This window comes from Rutilus rutilus (genome assembly GCF_951802725.1).
Source record: "Rutilus rutilus genome assembly, chromosome: 21".
Classification (NCBI taxonomy): Eukaryota; Metazoa; Chordata; class Actinopteri; order Cypriniformes; family Leuciscidae; genus Rutilus; species Rutilus rutilus.
In genome coordinates, this window is record NC_140226.1 from 33,485,199 (window position 1) to 33,501,180 (window position 15,982).

General features: G+C 38.4%; 1 protein-coding gene across 1 annotated transcript in view; it reads left to right on the top strand.

Moving 5' to 3' along the window:
* Positions 1-730: 730 nt before the first annotated feature.
* LOC311281361 (pleckstrin homology domain-containing family G member 3-like) overlaps positions 731-15,982 on the top strand; it is a 56,974-nt gene continuing 41,722 nt past the window's right edge. The window contains exons 1-2 of the mRNA XM_084394199.1: positions 731-875; positions 12,523-12,583. Of these exons, the coding sequence (XP_084250325.1) occupies positions 12,535-12,583 (49 nt within the window). The 5' untranslated portion in view covers positions 731-875; positions 12,523-12,534. The remainder of the gene's footprint in view (positions 876-12,522; positions 12,584-15,982) is intronic.

Genomic DNA, 15,982 nt, shown 5'->3' on the forward strand with positions numbered 1-15,982 from the left:
TGTGATTAGTCCATTCTCATGCAGCGCTGAGAAAAGTAAAACGTACGATATCACTCATAAAACCTTTTATTATTTGTAAAAACGGCATTGGAGGAATTTCAAATCAATTATCATTGTTCGTGTTCTCCTCGTGCTTTGTTTTGAGGGAAATATATGGCTGTACAAATATTTTACAATAATATGTAGACTTGTGGCGCATGCCAGTACTGATACAATACGTTAGTTTGTATTTTATTTTAGTTTTTGATCGTCTTAATATTCTTAGAATATAGTTGTTTAATTAAGTTAAATTTAGAAGAAGTACCTGAAGTACAAATCTGTAGTCATCATCGAATATGATTGGTTCATCCTGACACCGCTGAGTAAAGTAACACGCACCGATAATCATCCGTTAGTCATCATCATCGACTGTGATTGGTCCATCCTGACAGCGCTGAGAAAACTAACACGCACCGATAAGCATCCGTTAGTCATCATCATCGAATGTGATTGGTCTATCCCGACCGCGCTATGAAAAGTAACGGACCGTTAAGCGCTCTTGCTTCTTGAGTAACCTGAACAGTAATTTTCAACTGAATAATAACACTGAAATTATTAATAGATACCGAGTTAAAGCAACAAGTTGAACATTTCAAAATTGAAAAAACTATTTACACTCATCCTAACCAACTTTCTGTCGCTAAGCCACGCCCACCTCACATCATTCCTCTGTTTCTGCGGTTTTGAGTTCAGAGTGAAGTCAGTCAGTGCAGTGCTGCGTGTGAAATGACCATATTAAGTCTCTCAGACCTGCAGCCGGTGAAAATAATACATAAATAAATGTCTGCGAGGTGCGAATGAACAGAAAACGTCTTTAATAACCAGGAACTCAGTCGGTAAGTGTTTTTTCCTTCATTTAAAGATTGTTTATGATGCGAGGACGCGCGCAGAGTTCTGCAAAACTAGCTAAAAGCTGTTTATAATCGTTTTCTTAGTTTTAATGTCAGTATGTGTGCATTTGAGGAGCTCTTTGTGTGTGTTTAGTGTTTCTGCTGTCCTCGTGTCTTGTTTTGGGGAAAATATCATGATGGAAGTTTGTAGACGCGTGTTGTTATTAATGACATTTAACGTTACGTTTTAGTTAAAAAGTGCTAGATGCTAATGTGTAAAATTACTTTTAGTGAATGAGATCAAGATGGAGATATAGGCTGGAGGATGATCTGATGTAAAACATTAGTAATTATTTATTTTTCTACTTGTTTCTTTGCTTTGCTGATTTAATCATTACACATAAAGGTTCTTTGGTTCAGTAACAAGGACCAGTTTCTGTTGTAGTTTCTGTATGGTTGATTGGAGATGAAAATGTTGTTTTTAGTGTCTGGGTTCTTGTAAAACTCTCTCTGTAACCTTTATTTTAAACCCCCATTATATTCTGACCTGTAGAGGCTTTTCTTTTTCACTAAAATGCTAGTATCACATTGGACTAAAGCTTTACACAGGGTATATGACAACTTCCCAAAAAGATTTAGATGCTTGGTTATAGATGGATTTTAAATTGCTTGCAAGTCTCTCATTATGCTATATTACCACCACATATTGCACTCAATCGTTTAATCTTCTAATCAGCTCAGGTTTTACTCAAAAACTCAGGCCTACGATCAACCAGATCCAACAAGAAATATCAAACTTGTGCTAATTGAAAGAAAACAATATTTGGTGGTAATAAAGCATAATGAGAGATTTACAAGCAGGTCATTTTTGACCCAAAACACCAAATTAGGGAAGGTATTTTCTTGCATTAATACCACATAGATGCAGATATGAACTGACAGTTTTTGTCCTGTTAATATTGTGCGTTCATCAGTGGTTTCTGTTTCATTACGCTCAAGGTCTTGCATTAAAAGTGTCTCTGATAAAGAGAATATTTGTCTATGGAAGCTGAACTTTGATCAGGTTTGGACTTACGGCACTTTGATTAACAAATGATGAGGTGTTGATTTAGTGAAATGTTTGTGCATCTTATATATGTTTTTTATTACTCCTAAATTATGCTTGTGTTGGTTTTAGTTTGCTTATTTGTGGTTATGGATGCTTTAATGTCCCACAATAGTGGAAAAATCTTGTGTTTTACATGCACGGAAAAGTAGTTTTGAAGTGAATAGAAGTTTTGTAGTTGAATCTTTTATGTTGTGCTTAAAAAATGCTGTGATGTCTGGTTTGTTTGTGCATCAAAAAGTCAGTCCTTGTTTCTTTTCATCATTTAAAAACATGCAAGTCAGCTTCACCTGAGGGTTTATTTGGTGTGCAACTTAGTTGTCTCTACCATTTACCTCTCATTGATCATTCATTCAGTTTCCCAGCGCAGCAAAGCTCACACTGTTTTTAGACGGGGTCAGGGTTTTACTTTGACCTTGTCTGGGTTAAAAGTCCCCAAGGGAACAGCGTTAGTGGGGTTATTTATCCAAGTAGAAGTTTAACAGCTGAACGGTGAACGGAGAGATTTATGGATCTTCAAGAAGAAGCTCTTTGTCTTCTATTGTGGCAGAGCTCCAGGCGTGAAATTCAATATATACAATATATAAACCATATATTTTTAAGGCCCATATGGTTCAGTCCCATAGAGATGGGGATCTCAATGTGGCTCCATGTTCAATGTGTTGAATTTTACCCATTTTCAATGGTCAAAAAACAAATGTGGGTCACTTTGCACACAGCTAATACTTATTGCATTTACACGGGAATGTCTGAACAATAATGTTGAAACTAGAAATGTATCTTTTCCTCTATTAAATCAGTTGTAGCTATCTCTCTGAGTGCCAAAAATACAGTGAAAATGGTCAAGTTGATGCACATTAACTTGCTCTCAAATGTGTATTCATTAGAATCTATATTTGAATCAGCTTTAGGGATATTTGGAAGAAGGGATTTAGTTAATGAGTGCAAATACGTAGTTTTGTGCATGTTACCGCATTGACATGTCAATATCTCTGGGATTGAACCATATAGGGCTTTAAAAATGAAGATTCTAAATGAAAAGTTTATTAAGAATGAGAATTTAGAAGGATATTAAGATGTCTTTTAATACTTTTTGAGTTACAGGCAAGCAAACTTTGGAAAAACAATATTTATGCCACTCAGAGAGGTATATTCTGTGCTATTGTGTTGATTTCTACTTTTTAACATTTGATGTTCAGATGTTTCTCTTTAAAAGAAAAAAGCATCATCTGTATGTAAAGTGACCCACATTTGGTGTTCGACTTCTGAAAATGTGCACAATTGACCAATTTACTCACGGAGCCACATTGAGATCTCCATATCTCTGGGATTGATCCATCGAGGGCCTTTAAAATGAAGACGCCAAAAGAAAAGTTTGTTAAGAACCAGAATCTAAAAGGATATTAAGATATCTTTAATACTTCTGGAGTTTCAGGCGTGCAAACTTGGAGTTAAAAACACAAGAAGTGCTTTTTTCCCATTTTTTAACGCTCACCGTTGGCATATAATGAAACAAAGATTGCTAAAGTCAACAGATTTCACTAATAGACCTACCAATCTCTGTGTAGAAATAAAATAATGATGCTGCCATCTTTCTAAAGTCATTTTTACACCCCTGTAATCTGGCTCCAAATCTCAGGTGAAAATTGTCATTTTAACCCCCTCGACAAAACAGTGAATTATTCAGTAAATATCTGTGACATTTCATATTTTGGCTTTCTCCTTCTTTAATGTATTCTTTTCGCCAGAAAAAGAAAAGATCAAAATCAATTGGAATACCGTAGTTCATAGTTCTACCGTAGTACATTAAAATAAAACAAGGTTTTACCATTGTACCATGTCTGAGAACACATAGTGCTATACCAAGGTGTGCTTTGGTACTTTTCTGTTGTAATTCAGATATGCTAATGCTCGTTTTTTTTCTCCAACACACACTGTAAGTGGTCGACCAATCACAGCAGACTGGGCCATCTGACCAATCAGAGCAGAGCAGCTCTGAGAGAGGCGGAGCTTAGAGAGACTGAATCCTTGATCGAAGCGTTTCAGACACTGAGAGAAAAGAGCTGATCCTGTAGTGGAGATTATGAGAAAATTAAAGTGTTTTTGACCTTGGATGCATGTAAAACTATTGTAGGAGAAATCAAAACAAAGTTAGCAATCTTAAAAATAGCATTAATATAGACAAGTTTGTGGAAAATGACTATTTTAAACTAAGAATTTAGAGCGTTCCCAAGATAAATAAGCAGAATAATTGACCAGTTTTAGGAGTCCAGAGCCTCCGGCTGACATGAGCAGCTCGAGATCGGTTTTAAAGGGATATTGCGAGTGGATTGTGTGTGTGTGTGAGGTGTATTTCAGGAGAGAATCTGCGTGAAATGTGTTTCTGCTTTTCTTCAGGAAATGACCATTGACCAATTACAGGCAGCTGGCGCGGGTCCACGAGCACGTGTGTGTGTGTAGAGTTTATTTATAGGCCTAGAGCTTGTGGGTGTTCGAATGGGAAGATATCTTATCCCACCATCTCTACACACCATTTATGAGCTCATAAAGGCAAGGTATTTTACGGGATTCTGGGAAAGATGACCAGGACCACGAATACTAAATGAACGTTGCATTGATCCGGTTTTGTCTAAAAGTCACGTCTGATCAAATAATGAGTCAAGAAAATGTTTAGTTTATATCACCTGGCTCATTGGTCACACTAGGACAAGTCTAGTGCATTGCATTGTGGGTACTGCATTCAACAAAATGACCAAATATTGCCTTATTAAAAGGCATGGTGCTATATTCAAATGACGTGCATAACTTTTATAGTGTTTTCACGTGCATAACACGAGTATTTTCAAAACCGCAGCTTTTTCTAAGCGGTTTGGCCGTTCTTCCACACGCGAACGCAGAGTCCGGTCACCGAAACCAAACTTTTCATGGAAAACTCCTGCCAGGGTGAGGATTCTTAGAAACTTTTTGTGACGTCAGAACCGGAACGGTAATAACCTTTTTTCCAGGCTTCTGACTGGCCAACATGGCCTTGATGTACTGTTACATTCTCTTGGAAAATATCAAATAAAATAAAAATAAAAGATTGGTCCAAAATCTGAACGTACGACAGTTGTGTCCTGAAGGATTAATAAAACGTTTGCATGCAAAAAAAGTTCCTAATGTTTAAATTTATTGGCATAATTATCACAAAGCAGGTAAAATGTTGCGAATTTGCACATTTAAAAAATAATAATATTAATGCATATTGTAATTCCCCATTTTTCTTTACATTTTCACAATTGTCTGTATTATTTTAAATGAATAGATGGAATATTTTAGGGATGCACCGCTATGAACATTTTGGGCGATAACCGATAACCGATAATTCTTTATATTTGAAAGCCGATAACCGATATATTGGCCGATAACTCTAAATCAAAATTTTTATATAATTTTTGAGATCCTGATTACAAAAACAAAAGTCTCACCATTACAATGCATGTGCCAAACATACAATTATAATGTTCTCATTATAATTTTACGTAGTTTATATGACAGACTTGCACATTTTGAAGTGATTTCAATCATATTTCAAGCAATTCAAAGCCATCATGTTGAACAGTGCGCATCTGAAGCGTCTCAGCTGAAGGAAATAATGCATTATTAATCAGCTTTAATACATCAGCTAAATGTTCTTATTGGGCCGATAACGTTATAAATGAACATATATCGGCTGAAACCGATTAATTAACAATTAAAACCCAAAAATTGTATGCATGCATGCTTTTTAGTAAAATTTTTGACGTTGGATGAAATCCATTGAGTAATAGTGTGTGTGTGTGTAACGTTCTCTGTAAGGGTGAGGCTATAAGTGAGGTCAGCCAAGATAAACAGCTGCAATAATAAAACTGTGTCTCATAAGTTCCCCCACATGCCAATTAACCGTGTTGATGTTTTCGTGACTCCCGTCGTTCCCTCAGCCGGTCTACAGTGATCCAGGCGTCCCGAGGGATTGGTCCCGCAGACGGTGTGGGGTCGCGGGGTCAGCGTCGGGAGAGAGGAGAGTATTTTTAGGGAGTGCTTGCCTTTCGGAAGTGTTTTAATTGAGGAAGTAATTGTCGCCTTGTGTTTTGGTAGTGTGTGAGAAAGCGGAGGGAACTGGAAAGGGAGGCTTTTCCGTACGGCTGACGGGCTTTTATTTATGGCCCAAGAATAAATACACAGTGATAATGAAAGAGCGTACGGCCTGTTTTGAGTCTGGAAACTGTCACTAGATTGTGTCTCGTACGTTTATGAGAATGCATGGGTTTCTAAAGCTGAAAGGTTTCACAAAACTATGCAATGCATGGCATCAAATTTCAAGTTTCAGTTTATTTTCTGCAGATTTGGTTGCTTATGACATCTTGCTATCTTTGTTTTCCCTAATATTCCTCAGGGGAAATACATGGAAGTAAAATAATGACAAATGTTTTTGAAACAAAAAAGCTTGTTGAATTGCACTGCTTGAAAAAATATGCATTGTATTATTAACCATGCTTGCATTTTAATGCATTGTATTTTTTAGGGCTTGCATTTTTATGGGCTGAAATTCAACATGGTTGTGTATTTAAGCTGCGAATATTTCAATTCAAAACATTTCACACACGTTTTCAATATTAAAAATTCTAAAATCCCTATCGCCTGTCAGATTTCACTTCCAAAATATTGCAAAGTATTGAAAAATACAACCTATAATATTCGACAGGCAATTTTCGGTCCATTTTATTTCGCTTTACATATTTTATGCATATATTTTCAAGTAGTGCAATTTAACAGGCTTTTTTTGTTTCAAAAACATTTGTCATTATTTTACTTCCATAAAAATAACGTAAAGTACAGTAAGAGTGTAGGCCTAGATCTGTACAATTTTATGAGAAATGTTTGACTACTTTTGATGACAAACTTTCAGATCTGAGTACAGGCATTAGCTGTGTTCCTTCCAAAGTTGTGAATTTAACTTGAACTATCAAACGTTTGCGAATAAAGCCGTGTATGTGTTCAAGAGAACAAAATCATCACTTCCTGGGAAATTGGCACAAAATATCAGTAATAAAACTGTACGTTTCTGCAATCAGGCTGTTTTTCCCTCCATCGTGAACGAGTGTGTCTCAGAGCGTCAGACGAAACACAGTAAACGCTGTCGTGTTCTCCAGCGATCGGATGCTGGTGTTCGGGAACACACTCGTGTGTGAGACGCTTCTGGAGGGAATTACACCCAATCATTCTGATCACACACTTCGACTCCGGCGTTTCAGAAACACCAAATCAACATTTGAGATGCTGCGACGCCATTGGTCCACTGGTTACTCCAGTTATCCAATCACAGCCTATGATGAGGCAAAGTCACATGAGGTTTGAGAGATTTATTCAGTAAATTAAATTAAATTCACATTTATTCGTATTGCGCTTTTCACAATGCACATCGTTTCAAAGCAGTAGTGAGTGATCTGAGAGTGATCTGTTAAATGTCTAAGCTATGTAATTCAGAAATGTACATATACAAAATCATAGTTAGCTGAAAATTTATTAATTTAAACAATAATTAAAGGCAGGAACCATGAGCTCATTGAAGTAATGAACACTTGTGTTTCCATTGTAGTTTATGCGCATGTCTTCTTATCAGATTTAAAAAAACGTACTTTTTTTAATTTACGCGCATATTGACGTTTCTATACAGTGCTTTTTTTTTATGCAAATCCCAAAATGTGCATATAATAGGTGAATGGATGTCTCTCAACTCCGACATTGGGGATCTTTTTCTCCGGAGAAACAGCAAAAGTCTCATCAAAAGTTATTCATTTCTTTTAACGAATGCAAACCCAGTTATATTCTTGAGTATGTTTATTTCAATATTTTTCCCCCCCTTTCATCAGAGATTTCATTTAATTCTCCTCAATTCCCCAGGAATGCAGCGAAACCCTTTCGTTTTCAACCGTTAGCGTCTGGTTTTCTCGTGCATCTTCTCTCGAGGTCACATGTGATGAATGCAGCTCCGTCTCCGCCTTCTCACAGGATCTTTTGCAATACATTGCAAAATACTCTTTGGGTGTTGCATTGTTATTTTGCAACAAATTACAGCCTAGAGATGATTTTTCAATATTTAGATTCACTTGGTTCAGTGTAGTCTACGCTCAGGATGCTGTGTGCAAAAGTGTACACCCCCTTATAAATCATCATTTTTGATCAGCTGTGGAAAAGAAATGGATGCATCTGTGAATGTCCATGTTATACGGATGCATCTGTCTTCAGTTAGAGGACAAATCCCAGACCTGTGTGTGAGGGTCAGATTTCTGAGAGCACGTTTTATCAGCTGTGGGAACAAAAGCTTTCCAGATGGACTTTGCCTCGCTTCCTGGACCAAATGGACATTTACATGTCAGCACACTTCATCTGTTTGAAATGCAAAATAGAGGAGAGCCGGCCTGCATTCATTCTCGAATGTTGGGATCGGTCACACACACACACACACACACACACACACACACACACACACACACACACACACACAGGCTGAGGCTACGTCTACATTAATCCGGATACATGTTGTTCAACCCCGTCAGACTTTCGTTCATCTTCAACACAAATTAAGATATTTTTGAGTAAATCTGAGAGCTGTCTCACTCCTCCATAGGCTGCTAGGTAATTGAAACTTGCTGGCCCAGAAAAGTTAGTAAAGACATCGTTAAAATAGTCCAAGTGACTACAGCGGCTCAACCTTAAGTTTATCAAGCGACGAGAATACTTTCTGTGCGCAAAAAACAAACAAAAATAGCGACTTTATTCAACTCTTCATTTTCTTTTGTGTTTCTCTGAGTGAGTTCACGTAGTGTAACAGCGCAGCGCTTCTGGGTTGTACGTCAGAACGGAGGCTCACTATTGGCCAGCATCACACACATGACCAGCATCGGCCAATAGTGAGCCTCCGTTCTGACGTACAACCCAGAAGCGCTGCGCTGTTACACTACGTCAACTCACTCAGAGGCCCATAATAAAGTTATCACACAATTCTTCTGATGGGATAATTTTACTTAGCAAAATATCTCAGCATTCACTGATCCTGATTCCAGGACGCACTCATTCACTATTATATGTTTGGTCTAAACCGCGAATGCTCTCATGTTTCACCGCAGGACAGCAAATGCAAGTGAGTTTTCTGTCATCTCTGCAGGACTGTGGTATGAAGAGTTTGCAAAGTAGCATATTTTAGCAACAGTGTGAAGGTGAATAGCACATAACAGGAACAATACCGGTATAAACATGAATATCTATTGGTACAATATACGTCACATGACTAAACACGTCAACGTAAAAAAGAAAAAAAAAGAAATGAAAAATGACACCATTTTCAATTTAAAACGTAAAACTTTTTTTGTGTTTTGGCCGGTAATTTACGCCATTGTCGCGTGAATTACCGGCCAAAACACATGTTTTGGAAAACAGTCTCTGTGTAAACAACAAAAACGTGATCTCTGAAGATGATGACATCATGCAGATGCGTATTACGTGTTCATCCTGTAGTGTTTCATCGCCATCTACTGGCCTGGCAGCAGAATACAGCGCTTTAAACTCGCTTTCGCGGATCCGTGTGAACGGGGATCGTTTTGACAATGGTGTCGTCTGTACGTGGGAAACTCGAAGGAAAACGTATCTAGTCAACTTTATTTATATAGCGCCTTTCACAATACAGATTGTATCAAAGCAGCTTCATGTTTTAAGCATATCGTTGTCGGGTAAACGTACCGGGCCACTTCATGCGTGATCGGTTGCTGTGACACGACCAAGTGTGGTGAGTCTCAAGTGCTATTGCGCCATACATTATAGTTATCCTTTTTACCCGCTTAGAAAAGCGCCACGTTTTATTTTGTGTCACCGTACTTGGTCGTGTAACTACTGGTGTAACTGTATTTAAATAGGGAAAACGTGGAGGTGTTCGGTCGCTTCTAGCTTCATCTCTGTTTGGTCCCTAATGAATGCCCTGGGCTAAGCTAAGTGCTATCAAAGTGTCGCCGCGCGCCAGAGCGATTGAGTGCGCGCACTGAGACGAGAGAGGTATGCATCAACTCGTCTTAGTTAAGAGAATAACATAGTTTAATATGAAAACACGGTGGAGTGTTCCTTTAATAATGTTCAACCAAGGGAACAAAGGCTTCTGGAGGTGTTTGGCTCGAGGTCATGGTGCAAAGGACCCTAGGTTGATTTTACTCCGAACCATCCCTTTAACACACAAGCATCTTCCTTACAAGTAAAGAAACAAAATGATCTTGCAGTGCTGTTGCCGCTCTCTCCTAACGAAAGCCCCTTGTGAGATGCTCTCCTGCAGAAAGTGCCGGTGTTCTCCGCGGTGGGATAATGGTCTGGTCTCAGAAGCACAGCTGTCAGTTCAGAAGCGGCGATTACACGAGGAACACTGTGGATGTTAATCCTGGAAGACTTCGGCGGCTCTGATCTCTTGTTAAAGACAGAGACTCATGGGAATCAGCCAGCAAAGGCTCTCCACGCCGTTACAATCGAATTAGTTCAAGATTAGTGAAGCTATTTGAGATCTCAACCCTGTGTTTGACATGTAAAATGAGGATGTCGTGTAGAATATGGCAATTTTTCCTCTAATTCTGTTGTTTTTCTGCAAATTCCTTTTTTTTCCATTACATTTTTTCCCCAAACTCTGTTCCCACCCATTGTATTTTTTTTTGATTACTTTTTAATTATTATTATTTCTGAAATCATGAAATTCATACTATTAAACAAAAATGTATGAAAGTTTTATTTATCGTTTTATTATTTTATTATTATTATTATTATTATTATTCTTTTTTAATGGTTAAATTAAATGTAATAATCAAAAGCATGTGTAATTCATTGAAATCAGTAAAATTATACAATTCAACAAAAAAATTATTAAAGTTTTAAAATCAAAATTTTAGGACCCCATGAAATCCGTTTTTTATTTTCCCCCAAATTCCGTTTTATAAATAATTAATCATGAAACTTATACAATTCAGCAATTTTTTAAAAGTTCAACAAAAATAAAAAAAGATTTGGGCACTATGAAATCCATTTAAAAATTTTTCCTCAAATTCCATTTTTTATTTTTCCCCAAAATTAAATTTTTCTTCATTTGAAATGTTTCTGGATTCCGTTTTAATGGTTAAAATTAATCTAATAATCAAAAAGCATGTCTAATTAATGGAAATCAGTAAACATGCAATTAACTAACATTTTTAGAGTCTTAAGAAATCCGTTTTATTTTTTCCCAAATCCTGTTTTTTTTTTTTTTTTTTGGATTCCGTTTAAATGGTTAAATTCTCTAATCAATTGAATTCATTTGAAATCATAGGGCCCTATACATGTAAGACCCGAGTGTGTGTTTTCTCTGAAAGTTTCCTTGCAAACACGAGTTATTGCTTTGACTTTGTTCCCTGTTGGATTCAGGGACGTTTTTTTTTTTCCGCCAAAGGTAAACAAGTGGTCAAGTTGAAGTTTCGGTTGGGTTTCAGTGTTAAAGTCCGCTGACGTTCGTCCGGGTCTCCTGTACGACACACACGATCCAGCAGAAAACACTGATTCACTCCGTCTGATGGAATGGCAGGAATTTCCATTTGCGGGACTGATAAAGTCTCAGGAGTTTTTCCACTCGGAGAGCAAATCCGGGGGCAGGAATGCAGGCGTCTCACACACACACACACACACACACACACATTCATCACAACGCACTGGCACATCAGAGCAGAAAACAACCATAACACAATATTTGTCAAAGGCACAGCACCAATTTAAAGATCTTATCAAACAACTTTAATATTTGTTCTGGTGTATTCAGCTGATCTTGATCTTGTTCAGGTTTGTATTTTGTTCAAGTGTGAATATACACTGCATATACACTGCCGTTCAAAAGTTTTGGATCGCTAAGATTTTTAATGTTTTTTAAAAAAGTGTCTTCTGACCAACGCTGCATTTATTTGATTAAAAATCCAAAAATAAAACAGTAATATTGTGAAATATTATGACATCTTTCTATTTCAGATAAAAGCTGTTCTTTTGAACTTTCTATTCATCAAAGAATCCTGAAATAAAAATGTATAAATAACCGTTTTCAACATAATAATTATATTCTTGATCATCAAATCCTCATATTAGAATGATTTGTGAAGGATCATGTGACACTGAAGACTGGAGTAATGATGCTGAACATTCAGATTCAAATTCAGAAGAGACTTCTTTTAAAAACATTAACAATCGCACCGATCCAAGACGTTTGACTGGTAGTGTGCATTTCGACACAGATGCATATAAAGCGAATTAGAAATAAAGCTGACTTGATACATTTGTAATCGTAACTTAATTTGCCTACAAATCTTCATTTAATCATTTCAACTGAAAACTTTCCATCAAAAGATCATGAGAAGTGCACATTTATGACTAGTCATGTGGTTACAGTACATGCAACTCCTCAGAGTCTGTCAGGACAGTAAAGTTTGTGTTTGTTCAGGTGATTTCATGATGTGTGTGTGTGTGTGTGTGTGTGTGTTTCAGTGTGCGAGGGACATGAGAGAAGAGTCCAGCGGCTCTCACGACAACAGCCTGATGGGAGAAGGTAAGAACATGGAAATCTGTATTTTACTGACCAGAAACCAGTCTGACTCTAGTTTCACTCCACTTTAATGGAGACATTAAAGTTGGTAATTTTTTTTATTATTTTTTTTTCCAGCACGGACACATTAAATCGATCAAAAGTAACAGGCATTTATAACGTTACAAAATATCCTGTTTCAAATAAATGCTGTTCTTTTAGAACTTTCTCATCAAAGAATCCTGAAATGTATCACTGTTAGCTGTTTTAACACTGATAATAATCATAAATGTTTCTTGAGCATCAAATCATCATATTAGAGTGATTTCTGAAGGATCATGTGACACTGAAGACTGGAGTAATGATGCTGAAAATTCAGCTTTGATCACAGGAATAAATCACACTTTACTGTATATTCACATAGAGAACAGATGATTTACATTATAATAATATTTCACAATTTTTGATCAAATAAATGCAGCCTTGGTGAATTTTGTTTTGGTTTAGTCCGATAATATAGTTGAGATGCACCGATTACAATTTTCTAGGCGATTCCGATTTCTCATTGAGTTTGACCTGCTGATGCCGATTTTAGCCGATTCCGACAAAAAAAATAATTTCTAACCACTTTACAGCACACACAAATGTTTATTTTCTATCTTTTCTTTAACCCTTTCACGTGTAAGTTTAAAATATTCTAACTGATTAACTGCTATTGGCTGATCTCATGTGAGTGACAGGTTGCCCCGCCCACATCATCAGAGCCGCAAGAGGAAGTTATTCTGATTCAAGATTACCAGGAAAAAATAATGATGTGCACCGATAAATCATCAGAGTAAACACTGCAATATTCATGTTCAATTTTGATTTCATGGTGACTTTAATTCAAGAGAGAGTGTGTGTGTGTGTGTGTGTGTGTGTGTGTGTGTGTGTGTGTGTGTGTGTGTGTGTGTGTGTGTGTGTGTGTGTGTGTGTGTGTGTGCATGCATGGTGACTTTAATGCAAGAGAGCATCTCATTTGTGTGTTTCTGCAGCTCAGTGCTTAGTGTTTGTATACTGAAAGGGTGTCTGTCTGTCTGTCTGTCTGTGTGTGTCTGTCTGTCTGTGTGTGTCTGTGTCTCATTTGTGTGTTTCTGCAGCTTAGTGTTTGTATACTGAAGGGTGTCTGTGTGTGTGTGTGTGTGTGTGTGTGTGTGTGTGTGTGTGTGTGTGTGTGTGTGTGTGTGTTTGTGTGTGTGCGCAGTGAGCTCACGGTTGGCTGCTGATTCTCCTCCGCTCTGCCAAAGCAAGTGCAGGAATGTGTGTGAGCAGGTCCTGTTAATGTGATTCGACGGCTCTGGTGTGGAAATGTTGAGTAATGCAGAAACTTGATTTTAGTTCACAAAGCTGCGAAAGAGTCTTCACACACACACACACACACACACACACACACACACACACACACACACACGTTTGTGCCGGGCTGGAGCCACACCTCCTCTTCTCCTCCTCATCTGAACACGGATGAGCCGCTCGTGTCTTTTGCTCTTCATGCAAAAACTCCCTAAACTAATGGTGTCCTCCAGCAGTGCATCATGGGAACCTTTCATGGCCTATTTTGGAAGTTTCAGAGTGTGTGTGTGTGTGTGTGTGTGTGTGTGTGTGTGTGTGTGTGTGTGTGTGTGTGTGTGTGTGTGTGTGTGTGTGTGTGTGTGTGTGTGTGTGTGTGTGTGTGTGTGTGTGTGTGTGTGTGTGTGTGTGTGTGTGTGTGTGTGTGTGTGTGTGTGTGTGTGTGTGTGTTTTGGCACATGGATACGTGGGAATTGAACGTTGATGTGACGGACAGCTGGAGAAGTGTGTGTCATTAGTCGAGTTTGCTCGTTGTGACCTGAAGCGTTTCATGTGTCCTGGTAAGTTGAACACATACATGTATAGACATTAGATGACACCTGTCAATCAATCAAAATTAAGAGACTTTTTATATATGCGTGTCTGTGTGTACGTGTGTGTATGTATGTTTGTGTGTGTGTGTACAAATGTGCGTGTGTATGAACATACGAATGTGTGTGTGTGTGTGTGTGTGTGTGTGTGTGTGTGTATATGTATTTACGCATGTATACGTGTGTGTATGTATGTATGTTTGTTTGTATGTGTGTGTGTGTGATATTGGCTCAGTATTTCAGACTTGTGTGTGTGTGTGTGTGTGTGTGTGTGTGTGTGTGTGTGTGTGTGTGTGTGTGTGTGTGTGTGTGTGTGTGTATCTATGGGGGTGTGTGTGATGATGGCTCAGTTTTTCAGACCTCTGTGTGTGTGTGTGTGTGTGTGTGTGTGTGTGTATCTATGGGTGTGTGTGTGATGATGGCTCAGTGTTTCAGACCTCTGTGTGTGTGTGTGTGTGTGTGTATCTATCTATGGGTGTGTGTGTGATGATGGCTCAGTGTTTCAGACCTCTGTGTGTGTGTGTGTGTGTGTGTGTGTGTATCTATCTATGGGTGTGTGTGTGATGATGGCTCAGTGTTTCAGACCTCTGTGTGTGTGTGTGTGTGTGTGTGTGTGTGTGTGTGTGTGTGTGTGTGTGTGTGTGTGTGTGTGTGTGTGTGTGTGTGTGTGTGTGTGTGTGTGTGTGTGTGTGTGTGTGATGGCTCAGTGTTTCAGATCTGTGTGTGTGTGTGTGTGTGTGTGTGCGCGTTTGCGTGTGTGTGTGTAATGTATGTACGAAGTATACTTTACTACCTTTATTACGTTTGTCTGGGTTTTGTTTTTCATGTATGCTTCACTGACGGCATTTGCTGCGCATTTTGGTGGGTGTGTTTGAGGAACCGTTCCAGAGTAAATCTTATCCAAATGAAAATGACCCATGAGGAATTTGTGTGTGTGTGTGTGTGTGTGTGTGTGTGTGTGTGTGTGTGTGTGTGTGTGTGTGTGAAGGGTTTTTCATGCACACAGGCACTGAAACAGTGAGAGAATCTAGAAAACAACTACATTTCTGTAGAAAGCTCTTGCATAAGTCACCATGGTGTGTGTGTACGTGTGTGTGTGTGTGTGTGTACGTTGCAATTCATCCGCAGACAGAAACAGAAAAGCGTCCTCCCTGTGTGAATGCAGCCACCCGATGGCAAACTCAGGGAATTTACTGTGTTTTTATTTAGTTGCAAATTTTCGCCCCTGTATAAAAAACTCATTATTTCCTCCTCAAACGCTTTTTATTGCTCGTCACGACGGTGTCGCTTTTCCAAAGCTTGTCCCGAATGATTCATCCTCGACTTTCTGTTCTCGGGGTTTCGTGTCCTTTGTGGGAATTCTGCCGTTAGAGTAATTGATAATGTGTGTCGGGGAAAAGAGGCTCTCCTGGTCGTGCGCATTAGTGTAATGAGGCGTTCGCGGTCGTCATGGAGATTTGTTACTCCTGTTCTCGGGTAATTGGGGAAATCTGTGCCTTCGCCT